This window comes from Ceratotherium simum, chromosome 23 (assembly GCF_057802395.1).
Source record: "Ceratotherium simum simum isolate JZ-2026a chromosome 23, ASM5780239v1, whole genome shotgun sequence".
Lineage (NCBI taxonomy): Eukaryota > Metazoa > Chordata > Mammalia > Perissodactyla > Rhinocerotidae > Ceratotherium > Ceratotherium simum.
Window position 1 is genome coordinate 3,412,475 of NC_141922.1, and position 16,908 is coordinate 3,429,382.

A 16,908-nucleotide genomic window follows, 5' to 3' on the forward strand; every position below is an offset into this window, starting at 1 on the left:
CTCTCTGCTCTTCCCCTCCCCCTCCTAGGTGGTAAGGCTTTGGCCCTGCTGCTCCGTGCCTCAGTTTCCTCCTCTGTCCGGCCAGGCCTGCGGACTCTGCCGCCCCTAGGCTCCCTCCCCAGGGCCCAGGAACGGGCTCCTCCAGGGGGCCGACAGGGGCGGGGAAGGAGCCCGCCCCGCCCCACCCCGCCCCCACCCCCACTGCCTTTGCCCAAAAGGAGCCCCGAGCGCCGGCCTGACGTCAGGCCCCAGGAAGGCGCGGTCTGGGCAGCGGGACAGAGTGGCCCGCAGAGCTGCCGCGGGAGGAGGCTGGCCAGTCCAGGCAGCGCCGGCTCATCTCCAGCCGCCGGGCGGGCGAAGGTGCGGTGAGTCCCTCGCCGGCTGGCCCGGGGCCTTCCCGAGCTGGTCGGCACTGGGTGTCCTCATTCCCCAGCCAGGTGGGCAGCGGGAGGGGGAGAGGGGCCGGTAACTGCCCCCAGACCAGGGCAGGCAAGAGCTCAAAGCCCTAAAGCGGCTCTGAGAAGAGAGGGAGCCATTGTACTGATGGGAAAACTGAGACCCCGAGGGGGACCCTTGGAGCTGGCCAGGCTGGGGGAGATGGAGGGAAGAGTTCCCGAGGGTTTGAGGGCCATCCTTCCTGCCCCCAGAGCCCACCTGTGCTGCTGGGCTCACAACCCCCTTCTCTGGATTTCACTCACTCATTCATTCATTCATTCAACACTCTCACTGATCATCTGCTGGGTGCCTAGAGCTGGGTCTCAACTTCCCCACCTGTCAAGGCACTAGGGTGACCCAAAGGCCAGGCCAAGGAAGGGGCTGGGGACCCCAGAGGCTTGATGAGCCCTGGGACCTTGGCTGCCTCTGCCCCCCCCCCCCCCCCCCCGGGCTGGGGCAGGTCTGGGGGCTGAGGGATTCCTGCCACAAGCTCAAGCAGGCCACGCCCCCGTGGAGGGCCAGCCCTGCCAGCCCGGCCCCGGCCCTTCCCCCACCCTTCATGGGTGGGGAAACTGAGGCCCAGGCACAGGCCCGCCCAGCCCCCAACATGGACCTGGGAGCTGGCGCTGCCCCCGCCTGGCTCCCGCTGGCGGTAACTGCCCTGTGAGAATGCAGCAGGAACAGGGTCCCGAGGGGGGCGGGCGGGTTGGGAACTGGCCTGTGGCCAGGGTGCCGGGGCAGGGCGGGGCAGACAAGGAGCAGCTGTGCGGCCTTGGGCAGGACTGGGAACGGAAGGGATGGGAGGGATGGCGGTGGCAGCTCATGGCCCTCGGGCAGGCGGCTGGACCTGCCCACTGGCCCCATATTCTTCTGCCAACATCTTGTCACTCCTAGCCAGAGAGTCACCGAGGGCACCACCTCCCTTCCAGGGGCTTCCTGGCTGTGTGACCATGGGCAAGTCACCGCCCCTCTCTGAGCTTTAGCAAAACAGGGTCTGCTGCCTCCATAGCTCCGGGGGCGGGGGGCGGTGGACATTCTCTGAGCATCTCCTGGGAGCCCATGGCTGGCTTCATTTTGTCCTGGGGGTCACCTGATGTCATGAGGTGGTCTAAGCCCACCCACTTTACCATATGAGGAAACTAAGGCTCAGAGAGGCCAGAATGGTCCCAAAAATCATCCGTGTGTTCATTCGGCCACAGCCCTGAAGGGCCAGCCCAGGTCCCGGCCCTCATGGCACGGCCAGTCCAGTGCGGGAAAAACAAGAAACAGGAAAGCAAATAAATATGAAGCTGTCAGGCAGTGGGAGAGCTGCAAAAAAAAGAAAGCAAGATGAAAACGTGCAGGTGGTGCGGAGAGCTGGGCGATCCGGGGGGTCCTCCCTGAGGAGGAGGCACTGGGCCCTGAAGAATGCCCGCGGGCGGCAGATCCGACCCTGCTCAGCCCCACCCAGCGGAGCTCCCCCTGACAGTAAGACAGGCCGAAGCTCTCAGCACGCCCAGGCTGGCCCCAGACCTCTCACAGTGCCTGCAGCACAGCAGCCTCTTCCCTCCTCAGGGCCTTTGCACACTTCCCGCTGCCTGGAACACCATTCCTCCAGATCCTCCCGAAGCCCCTCCTGCTCATGACCAGCCAAAGTTGCTCCCCCAACCACTTTCTACCCCACTCCCCCACCTTGCCCCCAGCTGTGATCTCCGTAAGGTGGAGCCAGAACAGCCTGGGCCCATCTGTGCCCCCAGCACCAGGGTTCAAGGCCAGGTCTGATGCCTCCAAAGCATGTGGTCCTAAGGGCTCCCCCGACCTCGCCACTGAGCTCTGTGGCCTGGGGCAAGCTGCCAGCCCCCTGGCCTCTGATTCCCTCTCTGCACAGCAACTTTCCTCGTCACGGTGCAGGCAGGAGGGCCCACAGGCAGAGCTCATATCCCAGCTCCTCCATCAGTCACGTGACCCCAGACATGCCACTGAAGCTCCCTGTGCCTCAGTTTCCTCACAGGCAAAAGGGGCCAGCAACACCGACTTAGGGGCGTCTGGGGAAGAGTCAGTGAGACCTGGGAGGGTCATCTCAGAGACAACCCATGAATTGTGGGATTGCAGCTCTCCCCCAGTGGAGGGGCGTCCAGGGCACCAGGAGGTCAGAGGGGCTCAGGGAAGACCATGTGGGGTGGTGACTGTGGGTGCCAGGGGCCTGTAGCCGGTGACACAGGCAGAGAGAACAGCATATGCAAAGGCAGAGAGTACCAGGCTGAGGATCTGCAGGCAGGTGCAGATCTTAGAGAGGCCAGGTTGGGGGAGGGGTCTGGGCTGCAGCTGCCAAGGCAAGGGGAGGGACGAACGAGGGTGACAGGGAGGGCTGTCTGAGTCCCAGGAGGACCCCCGTGTGCGGCGATATCTGGGGCTGCCCCTCCCAGAGAAACTTAGGTTTCCATCAGCACCAAGGTCTGGGCCAAGGGCTCTCAGATGGTGGAACATGAGGCAGAGCCAGGCATGATGGAGCCCAGGTGCCCTTCTCAACGTGGTCAACCCGTGCCCAGGAGTGCACCCTCTCCCTGAGCTGGGTGGAGGGACCTAGATTCCAGCTGGCGCCACCTGGGACCTGCTGGGTGACCCAGGGCCAGTCTGACCCCTCTTGGGGACCTCGTTAAGGGCCCAGCCTTCCCTGGGTGGAATGAGCAGAGGCTCAGACCAGCCAAAAACAGCAGGCGATGTTCTAAAGCAGAGGCCATGAAACCAAGAATAATCGGAAAAATAAACAGGCAGATGGTTCCCCCAATAATGGCTATTTTGGCCTCGGAAGGCCACGAGGGTCACCCATCGGGGCATGGGCACACACCCCACAGGTCCAGAGAAGCCCGCCCCCATCCCAATCCCACTCCTGCCTGGGCTGGGAGCAGTGGACCTGCGTTTGATTCCCAGTCTACCAATTTCGCACTGTGTGACCCAGGGTACGTCACTCACCTCTCTGGGCCTCCGCTTCCTCATCCTTAAAAGCCGGGACTCTGTGTGGATGCCAAGCGTCCCGCAGGCACCTGGCCCACAGCAGATGCTCCGAGCATCTCTGTCGGGAAAAGGCTAGGCCTGTCCTCCACGCTTGCCCCCCGACCCCTGGTGCGGGAGCCGTGAGCAGCAGGCGGGACCTGGGACCGAACTCCCAGGCAGCCACCTGTTGGCCCAAGGCCGAGGCCAGGCTCCCTGGCTGCCCCGGTCCCATGCACGGCAGGCGGAAGGCAGCCAGGCTGGGGGACTGGCGTCCGCTGGGCAGCCAGGCAGCCGAGCGAGAACACTCAGGGACAGTGGGGTGGTCTCGAGAGGAGCCGAGGAGACGTCAGGACACATCCCCACCTGCCAATAAGGGAAGCCGGCGTGGCCCCGGGTCCCCCTCAGGGTCTGCGGGCAGCTACCAGCATCCTGAGCTGCGGGGGTCCTAGCCTCGCGTTGCTGGGCACACGGCAGGGACCCAGTGAGCTGTGTGTGGAGGCAGTGGGGTACAACCCCCCAAAAGTTGGTGTGGCCATAAGGCTGGACAAAGAGGGGGCCCCAGGTGGGGACAGGGTCAAGTGACTTGGGGACAGGTGCTCATTCTCCTCTGGGAAGATTCCCAGGGTTTGAGAGCTCCACAAAGGCTCTGAGAAGTCCTGGACTGAGCACAGTGGACGACCCAGGCCCCTCCCCAGAAATGAGCAGGCTAGCCCGGGCAGAGCCTCCATGCAGGCGGGGAGCCCAGCAGCCTCCAGCGCTGTTATTATCACCCTGCACCTTCCGCGTGGGCGTGTCTGCGAGCACTTCTCTCTTAGCCCACCCAATGCCTCCCGCTGCTCTGCTCGACTTCACTCATTCATTTGCTCACTCATTCATTCAACAAACATGATTCCCAGCATCAGAGGTGAGGGAACTGAGGCCCCAAGACAAGGACAAGCAGGCGCCGACAGTCAGGGTGACTGAGTGGGCTTCCTGGAGGAGGTGTCAACTCTGCCTGGCCAGGAGGACTGGTGGGAAGCCAGGGTGGAGCTGAGGGCAGAAGCCAATTCCGGCCCACACTGGGCGGGCCTCGCCCTGCAGGCCTTGGTGGAGGGCGCTAAGGCATTCACTTAGGATGCTCTGGGCCGGCTCTTCTGGGTGCCGGAGAAACAGACGGGAGCTCTGCCCCCACCCCCCGCCCCCAAGATGCTCAGTCTGAGGAGAAGGCTTCCTGAGGCGGTGAGGTCAGGGTGAAGATGGGCAGGAACAAGGCAGGAAAGGGACAGAGCTCCAGGTGGAGGGAGCGGCTTGGGCACAGACACAGGGCTCGCAGGGTGCGTGGAGTGTCATCAGACAGTCGGGGTGCCACGAGATGGAGAGGGGCACCCCCAGCCCTGTCCAGGGCTCAGGCCCCTCCCAGGCAAGGCCCTGCCCCAGCAGCCCCGCCTCTGGAGGCTGGTTGTGATCACATGCCTGGGGGGATGGCGTGTGGGGGGAAACAAGGGCATCGCCCTTCCCCCACCGTGCCCACCCACAGGGTCTCTGCAGAGCCCTGAAAGGCCTGTCACATGCGGGGCTCCGGGTCTACCCACCTGGAGGGGTCAGGGGAGAAATGCCCCCCTCACATGCACCATGCGGCCCCACCCCCCTCCACCCCTCCACCTCTGGCCACCCCTGAACCAGGTGCTCTGCCTCAGCTAAGGCCCAGGACAGCCATGCGGGGCAGCGTAATACAGTTGTCCCCACTTCACAGGAGAAGAGACTGAGGCTCAGGGAGGACCCCTGCGGGGTCAGAGCCCTCACTCCAAAGCTGGGTGGGGCAGTGAGTGGTGCAGGTGCCTGGGAGGGAGGCCTACACGGTCACCTCTGGCCAGACACCTGCCTCCCGGTGAGCTGGATCCGGTCCAGGCTCCTTGCACGGTGTTCAAGGCCCTGTGAGGGCGCCTCCTGGCCTCGGCCTCCACGTCTCCCTGCGCCGCAGCCCTGGCTGCTCAGCCAGGCTGTGCACCTGCTGAGTCCACTACCTCCTCCAGGAAGCCTTCCCTGTTCCCACCTTCCTGGGCTTCCCCCAACACTGTGCCCAGCATTCAGCTACGGGGCCATCTGCCCCACCCAAGAGACCATGGAGGCAGGGCCAGGCCCCCCGGTGCTCGGTCCCTTAGGGGAACCGTGGGTGAGGGAGGGATGGTGGGCAGGGAGCAGTCAGGCCTGGGTCTGGACTGGACCTTGCCCCTGCTCAGGATGGAGTTTGTCATCTCCCTTCCCTGGTCCTCAGTTTCCTCTCCCGGAAAATGAACGGCCTGGGCTTGGGGGGCTGTGGGGTGGAGGAAACAGCGAATCCCGGATGGCCCCTCATGAGGCCCCATGGAAACCCCTGGCGAGTGGTCTCTGAGTGTGGACGCATGGAGTTTAGGGTCCGCTCAGTCAGGGACAAACCCCAAGGCCCAGCTGGGTGACCCCAGGCTAGTTGCTGAAGCTCCCTATCTCTGCGTCCTGGGTCCTCGTTTGTAAAATAGGACTCACCCTCCCTGCCCAGTAACGGGGGGACTTCAGACATTTCCACTTCCACCCTACTGCGGGGCCACAGTGAGCGGGCGCCGAGAGCAGGCAGACTCCAAGCCATGCTGAACAGGGGCCAGGGGCATGGGCTGGGGGCTGCAGGAGCCGATTTGGGCCACAGTAAAGACTCTCCTTACGTTCAGAGCAGTCTTGCAATGCAGGGGGCTAACCTGACAGGTAACGAGCTCCTCGTTCCCAGAGGAGTGCAAGCTAAGCTTTCACACATTCATTCACTCACCCACTTGACGTTTACCGAATGAGACTGTACGGGCCTCTCCTCTCCAGGAATTCTCAGGCTAGCAGGGAACCAGACCAGTGGCCAGGCAATGACAGAGCCACGGGTGCTACAGGAGCCCCGAAGAGGCAGCAAATTCACTTGAGGCAATCAGGGAGGGCTCGCTGAAGGAAGAGGCATCTGAACGGACGAGAACTGGCAGGTGAATAAGAGTGTATAGTCAGAATTATGTTAGTCACACGTGACAGAAACTCAGCTCAAAGTAACTTAAGCCAAAGAGGGAGATAATGGCTTCATATAACCGACAAGTCCCAGAATATCTCTTGCTTCAGGCAGGGCTGGATCCAGGCGCTTCAGCCACCCTCGCGCTTGGCCTCTCCTCACTTGGTCCTGCCTCCCTCCTGGCGGGCGTCTTCTGCAGGAATATGGCCATCAGCAGCTTGAGTCTCAAACCAACCAGCTTGGCAACGCCAGGGAAGAGAGAACTGCCAAGAAAAGTCCCACTGCCAGTAGTGGCCAGGCTGGCCCATGGAGCCACCAGTGACCAGTCACTGTAGCCTGGGGGAGCTTGTCACCTGGGGTAGCTTGGGGTTCAGTGTGGCAGGAATCCCAGCCCAAGGCTCAGGAACCAAGTAGGGCCAGGCCACTGAAGGACTTTATCCCCCAAAGGTGGAGGGAGGCTGGGCCCTCCCCCCAAGAGGCCTGCAGGGCCTCCTCCTTCCCTAGGAAGCTCGGGGCCTGGTCTCCGCCAGCCCCCTAGCCCCCACGATTCCACCGTCATCCGTCCGCCCTGCTCCCTGGAGGAGCCCTCCAGAGCAGTCTCAAGGGTCTGTGCCCAAAGGTCCAGAGACACAGGCAGCGCTGCCAGGCAGCAAAGACGTTCTGGAAGGTGCGGCCATGTTCAAGCCTTGGAGCATGTCAGTGCTGGAGGTGCCCATTGCAGAGATGGGGAGACTGAGGCCCAGGAGGGCCTGGGCAAATGGAGGGACTCCTGACCCTTCCTTCTGAGACGCCTCCTTTCCTCTGAGCTAGGTGGGAGGGCAGGAGGGAAGGAAAAGAGGGGCAGGGGAGAGGCCCCCGCAGAGCTAGAAACCGGTGGGGGAGAGAAGGGCGGCTGGTGGGGGCTGACGGGGCACAGCCTGTGTCCCTGCCTCCTCCCCTCCTGACAGCTGCACACCAGCTGGCCGTCCCCCAGGACCAGCACTCGCCCTCGGGGGCTGGGGGCTGAGCAGAGAGTCCACTCCACAAGGCCCAGCCCACGCCCGCCCTGCGCCCTCCTGCTGCCGTTCTCCCAAGGGGCTCCGTATCCTAACTCCCGCCTTTGTTCGTACTCGGTCCTGTCCCCCATCCCCCACCCGCCAAAATCCTCTCAGGACCCTTCCAGTGCCACCTCTTGACAACACATCCGGACAACCTCAGAGGTGGATTCTAATTCTGCTCGCTTTACAGATGGGGAAACTGAGGCTCAGAGACTTGAAGTTCCCACGGTCCGTTCCGAGATGGAGCAGGGCTCCGGACAGGGCAGTCCAGGCCAGAGCGGGATTCTCGAAGGTCACGCTCCAGCGCCCCCCTCCCCACTGTGTGTCACCCCCACTGGCCCTGAGCCCTGGAGAGCAGGCCCGCGTCCCCTCTCTTCGGCCGGGAGAAGTGCCTGCATTCGGCGGTGGGGCAAGCTGGGGCCGGGGCAGGGGCTGGTGGACAGTGCACTGGCTCCCAGCCCGGGATGGCTGCCCTGGCGCAGTTTCTAGGCCCCGAGCCCGGCACCGTGCGGACGCTACGAGGACACGGCCCCTGCCCGCTGGGCTCCAGCCAGCTGGCCCGGCTGCAGGATCTGCTCCGCCTCAGCCAGGCCCAGGGCACCTGCCAGGGCCGTGCCTCCCCCTCAGGCTGGCTCCCAGGGCAGGGCCGAGCCTCCCCCTCAGGCTGGGGAAGGCACCAGTGACCCCATTTAGCAGATGAGGAGAGCAAGGCTCGCTGGCCTGGCCGAGGCCCTGGGGTGAGGGAGTGGCAGAGCAGGACTTGAACCCGGGTCTCCGGGCCTCCTGTCCTTCTCCCCGCCAGCTCTGTGCCTCCCCCTCAGACTGGGTGGGCGGGCCTGGGGCCAGGCTGTTCCCGCAGAGAAGCAGCACTTTCTCTCCTTTCCCTTGTTCCAGGCTATATTTAGAGGCCGAACAGGGGGGACACGGGGGAGTGGGTCCCCCATGCGCCTGCCGGCCGAGCGCGCTGCTTGCCTGGATGCCCCACCCTCCCCTCAGGACCCAGGACCTGGCCGCGGGCTCACCCTGGGCCGGGGTCCGAGTCCCGGCCTGTCCTCCCCGGAGCCTCGGTTTCCTCGTGTGGGAGTGGAGGCGGAGGCCTGGAGGCGGGACGGGAGGAGTTAGCGCACCAGGCCCTTCACGGGGACCCACTCCGTGAACCTCTCGGGGCCTGCAGGAAGGAGGCTGTGCCGTTGTTACATCACCGTACAGGCAGGGAGACTGAGGCTCAGAGAGGTTAACCAACCTCTCTGAGTGACCAGAGTGACCAGCAGTGAGTGGAGGCCAACCCCAAGCCGGCACCTCCCCTGGTCACTGTTATTGTTCAAATGCTCCCCACAACGCCCGCCGTCCCCGGCACCGCCAGCCGTGACAGCCCGCACCGCCCTGAGCCCCGTCTTCCACGGGACCGCGGACAGGCCCAGCCCCGGCTGGCAGGCAGGGGTGCGGAGCCCCAGTGTGGACGGTGGGAGGAGGGGGCACGGCGGAGGCGAGAAGGCGCCGGCAGGAGCTCGGGGGGTGCTGAGAGCGTGGATGGTGGGTGAGGGCGCTCTGCCGAGGGGCCAGCAGGGCACACACTTGACCAAAGCAGATTCGGGGGTTTGGGAGGGGAGCCGTCCCAGAGGAGCGCTGAGGGGACCAGAAGCCGAGGCAGTGGGGCCCAACAGGGAAACCAAGGTCCAGGGGGGACTGTCCTGCCTGAGGCCATGCAGAGGAGGGGCGAGGAGGGAGGGCAGCTCAGCCCACACACTCCCAGTCCAGCTCCTTCCCGGCCCCGGGAAGGGGAGCGCCACGGAGGGTGGCTTCTGGAGGCCGTCAGCAGGCCACCACCTCCACGGGCCAGTGCTGGCTCTGGAGGCCCGCCGTTTGAGTTCCTCCTCCTTCAAAACAGAATAAGCGATGCCCCAGAGAGTGGTCACTGAATAATTACATCAGACATCAGTCTCTGTGAGAGGTGAGGCAGAGGACTGGGATGTGCTGGGGATGCGGGAGAAGGGTAACTGGGGTGGGGTGGTGGGGGTCCTATAATGTAGACAGAGACAGCCAGACTCACAGAGAGAAAAGGGGAGGGTGGGTGCAGAAAGTCAGGGGCAAGGGCCCAGGCTGTGGCCAGGACCAGGGCTCAGCGTGTGACCAGGCTCAGGGCTCAGCGTGTGACCAGGCTCAGGGCTCAGCGTGTGACCAGGATCAGGGCTCAGAGTGTGACCAGGATCAGGGCTCAGAGTGTGACCAGGATCAGGGCTTAGAGTGTGACCATGGTCAGGGCTCAGCGTGTGATCAGGGTCAGGGCTCAGCGTGTGACCAGGGTCAGGGCTCAGAGTGTGACCAGGGTCAGGGCTAGAGTGTGACCAGGCTCAGGGTTCAGCGTGTGACCAGGATCAGGGCTCAGAGTATGACCAGGGTCAGGGCTAGAGTGTGACCAGGGTCAGGGCTCAGCGTGTGACCAAGGTCAGGGCTAAGTGTGTGACCAGGGTCAGGGCTCAGAGTGTGACCAGGGTTGGGCTCAGAGTGTGGCTGGTATCAGGGCTCCGCTGTGTTTGGGATCAGGGTTCAGCCCCTTGGAGCTGAGAACCATCAAGTGCTTTGCAGACATCTTCCTCTCCACACCTGTGTGGCCTCTGGGGTGTCCTGAGTATCCCGCACGGCCCCCAGCTCCGAGGCCCCAGGCCCTGCAGCCCTGGCCTGGACCCCCCAGCACCCTCAGCGAGTTGCCGGCACCATGCAAGTCTGGCCCTGGGGAGTTTCCTGGGAGGACAGAATCCCCGGGGCCAGCGTCATCCTGGGACAGTGTCCCAGAGGAAACGTTCTGTAATGTTTATTATTTGTCTCTGATTGTGACACTAATGTGGACCCAGTGCAGACACACTGGAAACCCGAAAAGCATGCGGAAGGAAATGCAAAGAGCCGTTTGCTGTGTGTCCCTGGGGCCAGCTCCCAGCGCTCCTTCCGTGTGTGCATGGTTTTTTCACAGAAGAGAAGGGACGCGCTGGGAGGTACCCCCTCCTTTCCAGGGGCCTTCTGGGGCCCCCTCTGCCCAGAGGATGAGGCCCACAGCCCTGAGGCACCAGGCTCCCAGCCCCATGCCCCGGCCTCACTGCCTCCCCTGGCGGCCCCCTCGCGCCCGCCTGTCTCTCCCTGCCCCAGACGTCCCTCACGCTCCCTGCTCCTCGAGCTGCCATTCCATGGACACGTCCATCGACCCTGCATGTTAGGGGCTGGGGGTACCGAGCAGAGGACAGCCCAGCCCAGAGAACCCCGTGAGCCGAGGCCTGGCCCCGCGTGCAGTGGGGGTGGTCAGGGGGGTCGGGGACAGGCCCGGCAGCACCTGACTCCCCAGCAGCCTTGGGGGTCAGCAGATGCCCAGAGCAGGCGTCCCAGCAGCAGAGGCACAGCCGGGTGACCTCGGGCAGGTGCTGATCTCCCTGAGGATGGAGGTGGCCGCCTACCCTGCCCGGGCCTCCCTCCAGGCCGGGTTGGGACCTGAGCCTTAGCTACGGAGGGCTCCTCTGCTGTGCCCACCCCTGCCAGGCTGGGCATTCAATCCCCCAGTCCCCAGGCAGGCAGGACTCAGTGTCCCTGGTCCGCAGGGTAGAGGCTGCCAGAGGGAGCCTGTTGCCCGTGGCCGTGCAGCCGGCCAAGGGGAGTGGGCAGCGTCCGGCCTGTTCACAGCAGATGCCTCACTTCCATCGGCCACCAGGAGCGGGGGAGGGCTTTCCCTTCTCCTCACAGCGGGGGAGGGCGCACATGCACCCAGGACGTCCCCACGCCAGCCCTCCTCCCCGCTTCTCCCCAAAGCCTTCTCCTTTCTCCTGAAAAAGCCAGAAATGCCCTTATTTGGAGCATCAGCCCGGCCTGAGGCGGGGCAGGGGCCTGTTAACCCTTCATTTATAAATAAAGGGATAAATCTCGGCAAGTTAAACAGCTCAGCAGGAATATAAACAGAGTGGGCGGCCCGGCCGATCCCCCCGCTGCCCCCACCGCCCCACCGGCCTGTCTGGGCCACCAGGCAGGGAGCACACGGTTTATTTAACTCACACCCGCCTGCTGCTGCTGGGACCCGGCTCCAGGCTCAGGCCTCAGCGAGCCACCCGGCACGGGCCACCAAGACACAGGTGCTCACCTCTTGCGGCTGTGAGGGAACCGGGGTGGCCAGTGGGGCTAGTTCTTGAGCCCTATCCTGGGCCCTTGGACAAGGTCCCTTGTGAGGACCCTCACCCAGGGCATTGACCTGGTTCTAGCCTTGCAGGAGGTGAGAACAGATGGGTGGCCTGGAAGATGGGGGCCATGATGCATGGGCGTGGGGGCAGCAGGGTGGGGCAACCATAGGCTGTGCTCTGTCTATGCATAACTGTGGTTTATCCAGCACCAACTAACCATATGCTGGACGCTGCTGTGCTCAGCTGATCCTCCCAGCAGCTCCTTGACCCCAACCATATAGATTAGGACATGAGGCACAGAGAGGTTAAGTAACCTGCCCAAGGTTGCACAGCGAGTGAGGGCGGAGCGGAAATTAGAGCCCGGGCTCAAACACCACACACTGAGCCTTGCGTCGTACCTGTGGCACAGCCATTCCCTTTGTCTTCTCTCTCAGTCCTGGCGACAGTCCTGCACAGGACGGGTTTTTACCTACATCGAGGAACTGGCCCGAGCACTAGCATTCTGCAGAGCTCCACGTTGGCACATGCCGGGGCCAGGCGGAGCGGGGAAGGCAGGCATCTCAGGGCCAGGCCAGGCAAAGGCACGAAGGCAGGAAGGTTGGAGCACGCGGTGGGCAGACGAGCCACGTCCAGCCTCCAGGCAGGGCCCCAATGACCCCCAGTAACTGTCTCCTTCCCTCCAGGCCCGGGGCGCGTGCTGGCCGCTGTCATGCCCTCTGCATCTCCCGTGGGGCCCTCGGCCGGGCCAGCCCCCAATGCCACGGTGGCGGTGGCAGCGTGGGCCAACGTCAGCATGCAGGAGAGGCCGCTGTTCCACCTGGTTGCCCAGCTGGACGAGAAGCTGCACGCTGCCTTCCCGGGCCTGTGGCTGGCGCTGATCGCCGTGCACGGCGTCATCTTCCTGGCGGGGCTGGTGCTCAACGGGCTGGCGCTGTACGTCTTCTGCTGCCGGACCCGGGCCAAGACGCCGTCGGTCATCTACACCATCAACCTGGTGGTGACCGACCTGCTCGTGGGCCTGTCCTTGCCCACGCGCTTCGCGGTCTTCTACGGCACGCGCGGCTGCCCGCACTGCGCCTTCCCGCACGTCTTCAGCTACTTCCTCAACATGCACTGCTCCATCCTCTTCCTCACCTGCATCTGCGTGGACCGCTACCTGGCCATCGTGCAGCCCGACGGCTCCCGCCGCTGGCGCCAGCCCGCCTGCGCCAGGCTCGTGTGCGCCCTTGTGTGGCTGTCCGCAGGCGCCGTGACCATGTCCGTGCTGGGGGTGACGGCCGGGGGCCAGCCCTGCTGCCACGTCTTGGCGCTGACCGTCTTGGGGTTCCTGCTGCCGCTGCTGGTCATCAGCGTGTTCACGGGCCGCATCGTGTGCGCGCTGTCGCGGCCGGGCCTGCTGCGCCAGGGCCGCCAGCGCCGCGTGCGCGCCATGCAGCTGCTGCTCACCGTGCTCGTCATCTTCCTCGTCTGCTTCACACCCTTCCACGCCTGCCAGGTGGCCGTGGCGCTGTGGCCGGACGTGCCGCTCCACGCCAGCCTCGTGGTCTACCACGTGGCCGTGACCCTCAGCAGCCTCAACAGCTGCATGGACCCCATCGTCTACTGCTTCGTCACCAGCAGCTTCCAGGCCACCGTCCGGGGCCTCTTCCTCCAGCGTGGAGCAGCGTGTGAGCCCGGCGGCAGCCATGCGGTCAGCATGCACAAGAGCTCCAAGGCCTCAGGCCACCAGCATGTCCTCAGCGCCAGCCCTCATGCCCTCACGCAGGCCCTGACTAACGGGCCTGAGGCCTAGTCAGCAGGCTCTACAAGAGGCCAAAGGTCAGAACCAGGCTGGGCATGCCAGGTCAGAGACAGTGCGGGCCTCCGCTCCGCCCGAGTGGCAAATCGGGTTCGCCTCGATTGATTGGTGATGGCTGCCCAGGACACTGCAGGGAGAAAGATTCTAAGGCCACTGCACTGTGGTTGATTGGCAATGTCTGCTACAAGCTCCAGAGTGGGTGTGGTGGTCTGAATGCTGATTATTCGCCATCCCTAGGGTGTATATTGTGTCCACTGAAAACTCAGAGGGGTAGCTGGGAGCTGCTTCTTGCCTGGGCCATTTTGCCGCCAGAAGGGATTTCTCAGAAACAGGGACAAAGATATTTTTTGCTACCGGGAATTCCGAGGAGGATTAAAAAGACAACCTGGAATGGTCCCCTTCTCTTTCTCCCACATGCCCCCTTCCTCCTCCCCCACAGAGAGAGAACAAGGGCAGAAAAGAAATGTCAGGGGACAGGAATGTCACGCGAGGGGTGCGTGTTTCTGTAGGGACCCCGCCTGAGGCCTCCAAGAACCACACACAGTAAGACAGTGTGACACCCATGGGTGCTTTGCTGTAAGAACTTGATACCTGGGTTGACGCTTGAACCCACAACGACCCCACACAGGAGCACTGTGGTCTGCCCATCCCAAGCACAGGAGGGGTTAGTGGCATGCACAGGTGCCACCACTGGGCGATGGCCAGAATCAAAGCCCAGACCCAGCTCCTCCAATGCCCTGAACTGCCCCGTGGAGACCGCTCAGATCTTCCAAACCCCCTACCCCAGGACTGGTCTCGGAAGACCCTGCCTGCTGCCCTGGGAGGGCGGCAGGGCTCACGGCCTCGTCCTATGGATGAGAAAACCAGGAGCAAAGACACAGCAGCTTGAACCCAGGCCTGCCAGCTTAGGACCACCTCTCCCCACACTCAGAGCCCTTCGTTCTCCCCTCAGGGGCAAAGAGGCTCAGATCAGCTCTTCTTGCCTGGCTACCCCCATCTCCCTGCCTTTCCTGAGGAGGAAACATTTCTCTGGCTTGGGCCTCTGATCACCTCCTCTGAGCTGGACTCTGGGATTGCCTCCACGTGCCTTCTGTCCCAGCTCCCGGGAGCCCTTTCTGAACTGCTGTATGGGGGAGGGGGCCTGTTGTGGGAGAGGTGCTCTGGGCATCCCAGGCACCTCCAGCCACCAGGCTCCACCCTCATTCTTGGCCACAACCACTGAAGCAGGTGAGATGGAATCTGGGACCCAGCTTTGCACTTTGTCTACAGAGAAACATCCTACATGCTCGGTGGCTCCAGGCAGAGCACCCTGTCCCTCAAGTTCAGGGCCCCTGAGAGAGGCCTGGATGGAGGCAGGAAGGCCGTTTGTATCCCCATATTATAGATGAAGAAACTGAGGCTCAGAGAGGAAAAGGGTCTTGCCACGGTCGTAGAGTGAGTCGCCGGATACTGCTAGGCCAGCACTCTTTGCCAGCCCCTACTGGACCCCTGTGGGGTTGGCTCCTCTGACCCCAGGACCTTGTGGGGCAGCTGGGGTGGGAGACATTGGCCCACAGCCTGCCTGCTAGAGGAGCTGGAGTCCCCGGGAGTCCCAGGCTGGCTCTGGCTCAGCAGCGGGTGGTGGAGCTGCACCCACACCGAGATACTTCCTGGGCCCGGATGCTCGGGAGGTGGCGGGTGTGGCCACAGCACCACCACCCCCTGCATCTGTGGCCCTGACCGAGTGCCGGGCACACCCCCAGCTCAGAGAAGGGCCAGGGCTCACCAGGGACCCAGAGCTGCAGGAGGCCTAGCTCTCGGGAAAGGAAGGGCCGGGAGCGGGCTGTCCGTGCTGAGAAGCGCATGGCGAGAGGTTGACCCTCGGAGGCATGCGTGGTGGGTTTCCAGGCGGGAAGACGAGTCCGTGCCTGGGCAGTCACACAGCGGAGGAGGGAGGGTCTGTGTCAGGTGTCCACCCCAGCCCAGCACCAACTGCGGGCTTGCCTCCAGGGTCAGCACCCCCCGGTCCTTACTCTAATTCACACTAAAGAGTGAGTGGCTGCACTAGCTGACTGCTGTGCTTGGGGGTGGAGGGGTCGCAATTTTTCTGGAACAATCCCTTCCTCTAGGAGGAGGAGTCTCTGAGGTTGGTGAGCAAGCGTGGGTTTGGGAAACGTTGATTCGGCATCTAGCGAGTCCCCGGTCTGTCTGGCCCCTCTGCACAGCCATCGTCTCACTGATCCCCCATTTATGGAGAGAAGAGCCGGGGACAGAACTGGGAGCCACATCCAGAGAGGGGCCCGAGCCCCCTCCGCTTGTCCCCGAATCTGAAATCCCGCCACCCAGGGACCCGGGGACTACAGGAGCCTTAGAGGTGTGGGACCCCCGGGCCCAGGGGCAGCTTTCTACGCTCGAGCGTATGAGGGTGGCCCCCGTCTTCTGGGGCCGGGGCAGGAATTGGGGGCCAACCTCGCACCTCCGAGAACTCAGTCTGACGGCCCCCATGCATAACACTCGCTGGATGAGCCTCAGTTTCCCCGCTCGCCACTCCTCTCCTTGGCCTTGCAGCTAAAGGGCAGGGGACCAGGGGCAGGGGTCCCCCACGTGACCTTGTCTGGACCCTCGCAGCTCTCTCAGATGCTTGCGCCCTCCTCCTGACGGTTGGCTCCCTTCCGCTCTGGCCTCCTCCGTCAGGACTGAGGCCCAGGAGCCTCCGGAGGCCAGACTGGGACTGTCCTTATCCCACGGGGGCCAGGCTGTGAGGTCTCTGCGCCCCCTCCCCACGGCCTCCCTGCCCAGATTTTTAAAAAGCCGGAGTGACGTGATGGCATGTGTATTTATAGCTGATGTAAACAATCTCCTTAACGAGAAGTTCTCATCCTGAATTAAATCTGTTTATTCCCTGCGTGCCCTCGACTTGGCACCCCGGTTGGTTGGCTGGCAGGGGTCGTCAGGTGGGGGCCTATGTGTCCCCTCTCCACTCACTGTCCTGGGGGCAGGTTTGGGGGCCTCGAGCCCGGCCCACACTGAAGGGCGGGGGATTGCGGGAGTGGAGACTTGTGGGCAGGGTGTGGGCACAGTATCTGGGGTAGAGGCACAGACCAGCAGAACCACGGGTCCTCACCCCATCCTGGCCCCAGCTCGACCTGCCCAGGGAGAGGACGTGGACATGGGCAGGGCAGCCAGACTGCCCACAGCATCCTATCATATCACCAAAGGTATGATCTGGAGGGAGAGGGAGGAGATGGGTCAGTTGATAGACACCGGAGGGAGAGGGAGGGACTATGTAAGCAGTGGGCTTACAAAGTGCCGCTGAGCTTCTCATTCTCTGAACTGCCCCAAAAGCCTGGGAGGTCGGGATTGTCACCCCATTTCACAGATGGGGAAACTGAGGCTCTGGGCCCGGCGGGGGGCTCAAACCTAGGCCTCCGGGTACCCAGTTCCTGCCTCACACCCAACCTAGTCCCCATCCTCGGCCCAGAGGAGAGCGGGGTGAAGGGGCGTTGGCTGGCCGGGCCCATCACTCTGGCTGTCTGG

The 16,908-nt window shown here is 63.6% G+C and overlaps 1 protein-coding gene across 3 annotated transcripts; it reads left to right on the forward strand.

Annotated features, from left to right (window-relative positions):
• Positions 1-284: 284 nt before the first annotated feature.
• Positions 285-16,277, forward strand: GPR20 (G protein-coupled receptor 20). Of its 3 annotated transcripts, none has more exons than XM_087447392.1 (2): positions 285-365; positions 12,278-16,277. In XM_087447392.1, exon 2 carries the CDS (start codon positions 12,304-12,306, stop codon positions 13,384-13,386), a length of 1,083 nt encoding a protein of 360 aa, XP_087303518.1. In that variant the 5' UTR covers positions 285-365; positions 12,278-12,303; the 3' UTR covers positions 13,387-16,277. The 3 variants fall into 3 exon arrangements, with proteins under 3 accessions (XP_087303518.1, XP_087303517.1, XP_087303520.1); XM_087447391.1 differs by having other exon boundaries at positions 285-360; XM_087447394.1 differs by lacking the exon at positions 285-365 and adding an exon at positions 8,309-9,391.
• The last annotated feature ends 631 nt before the right edge of the window (positions 16,278-16,908 follow it).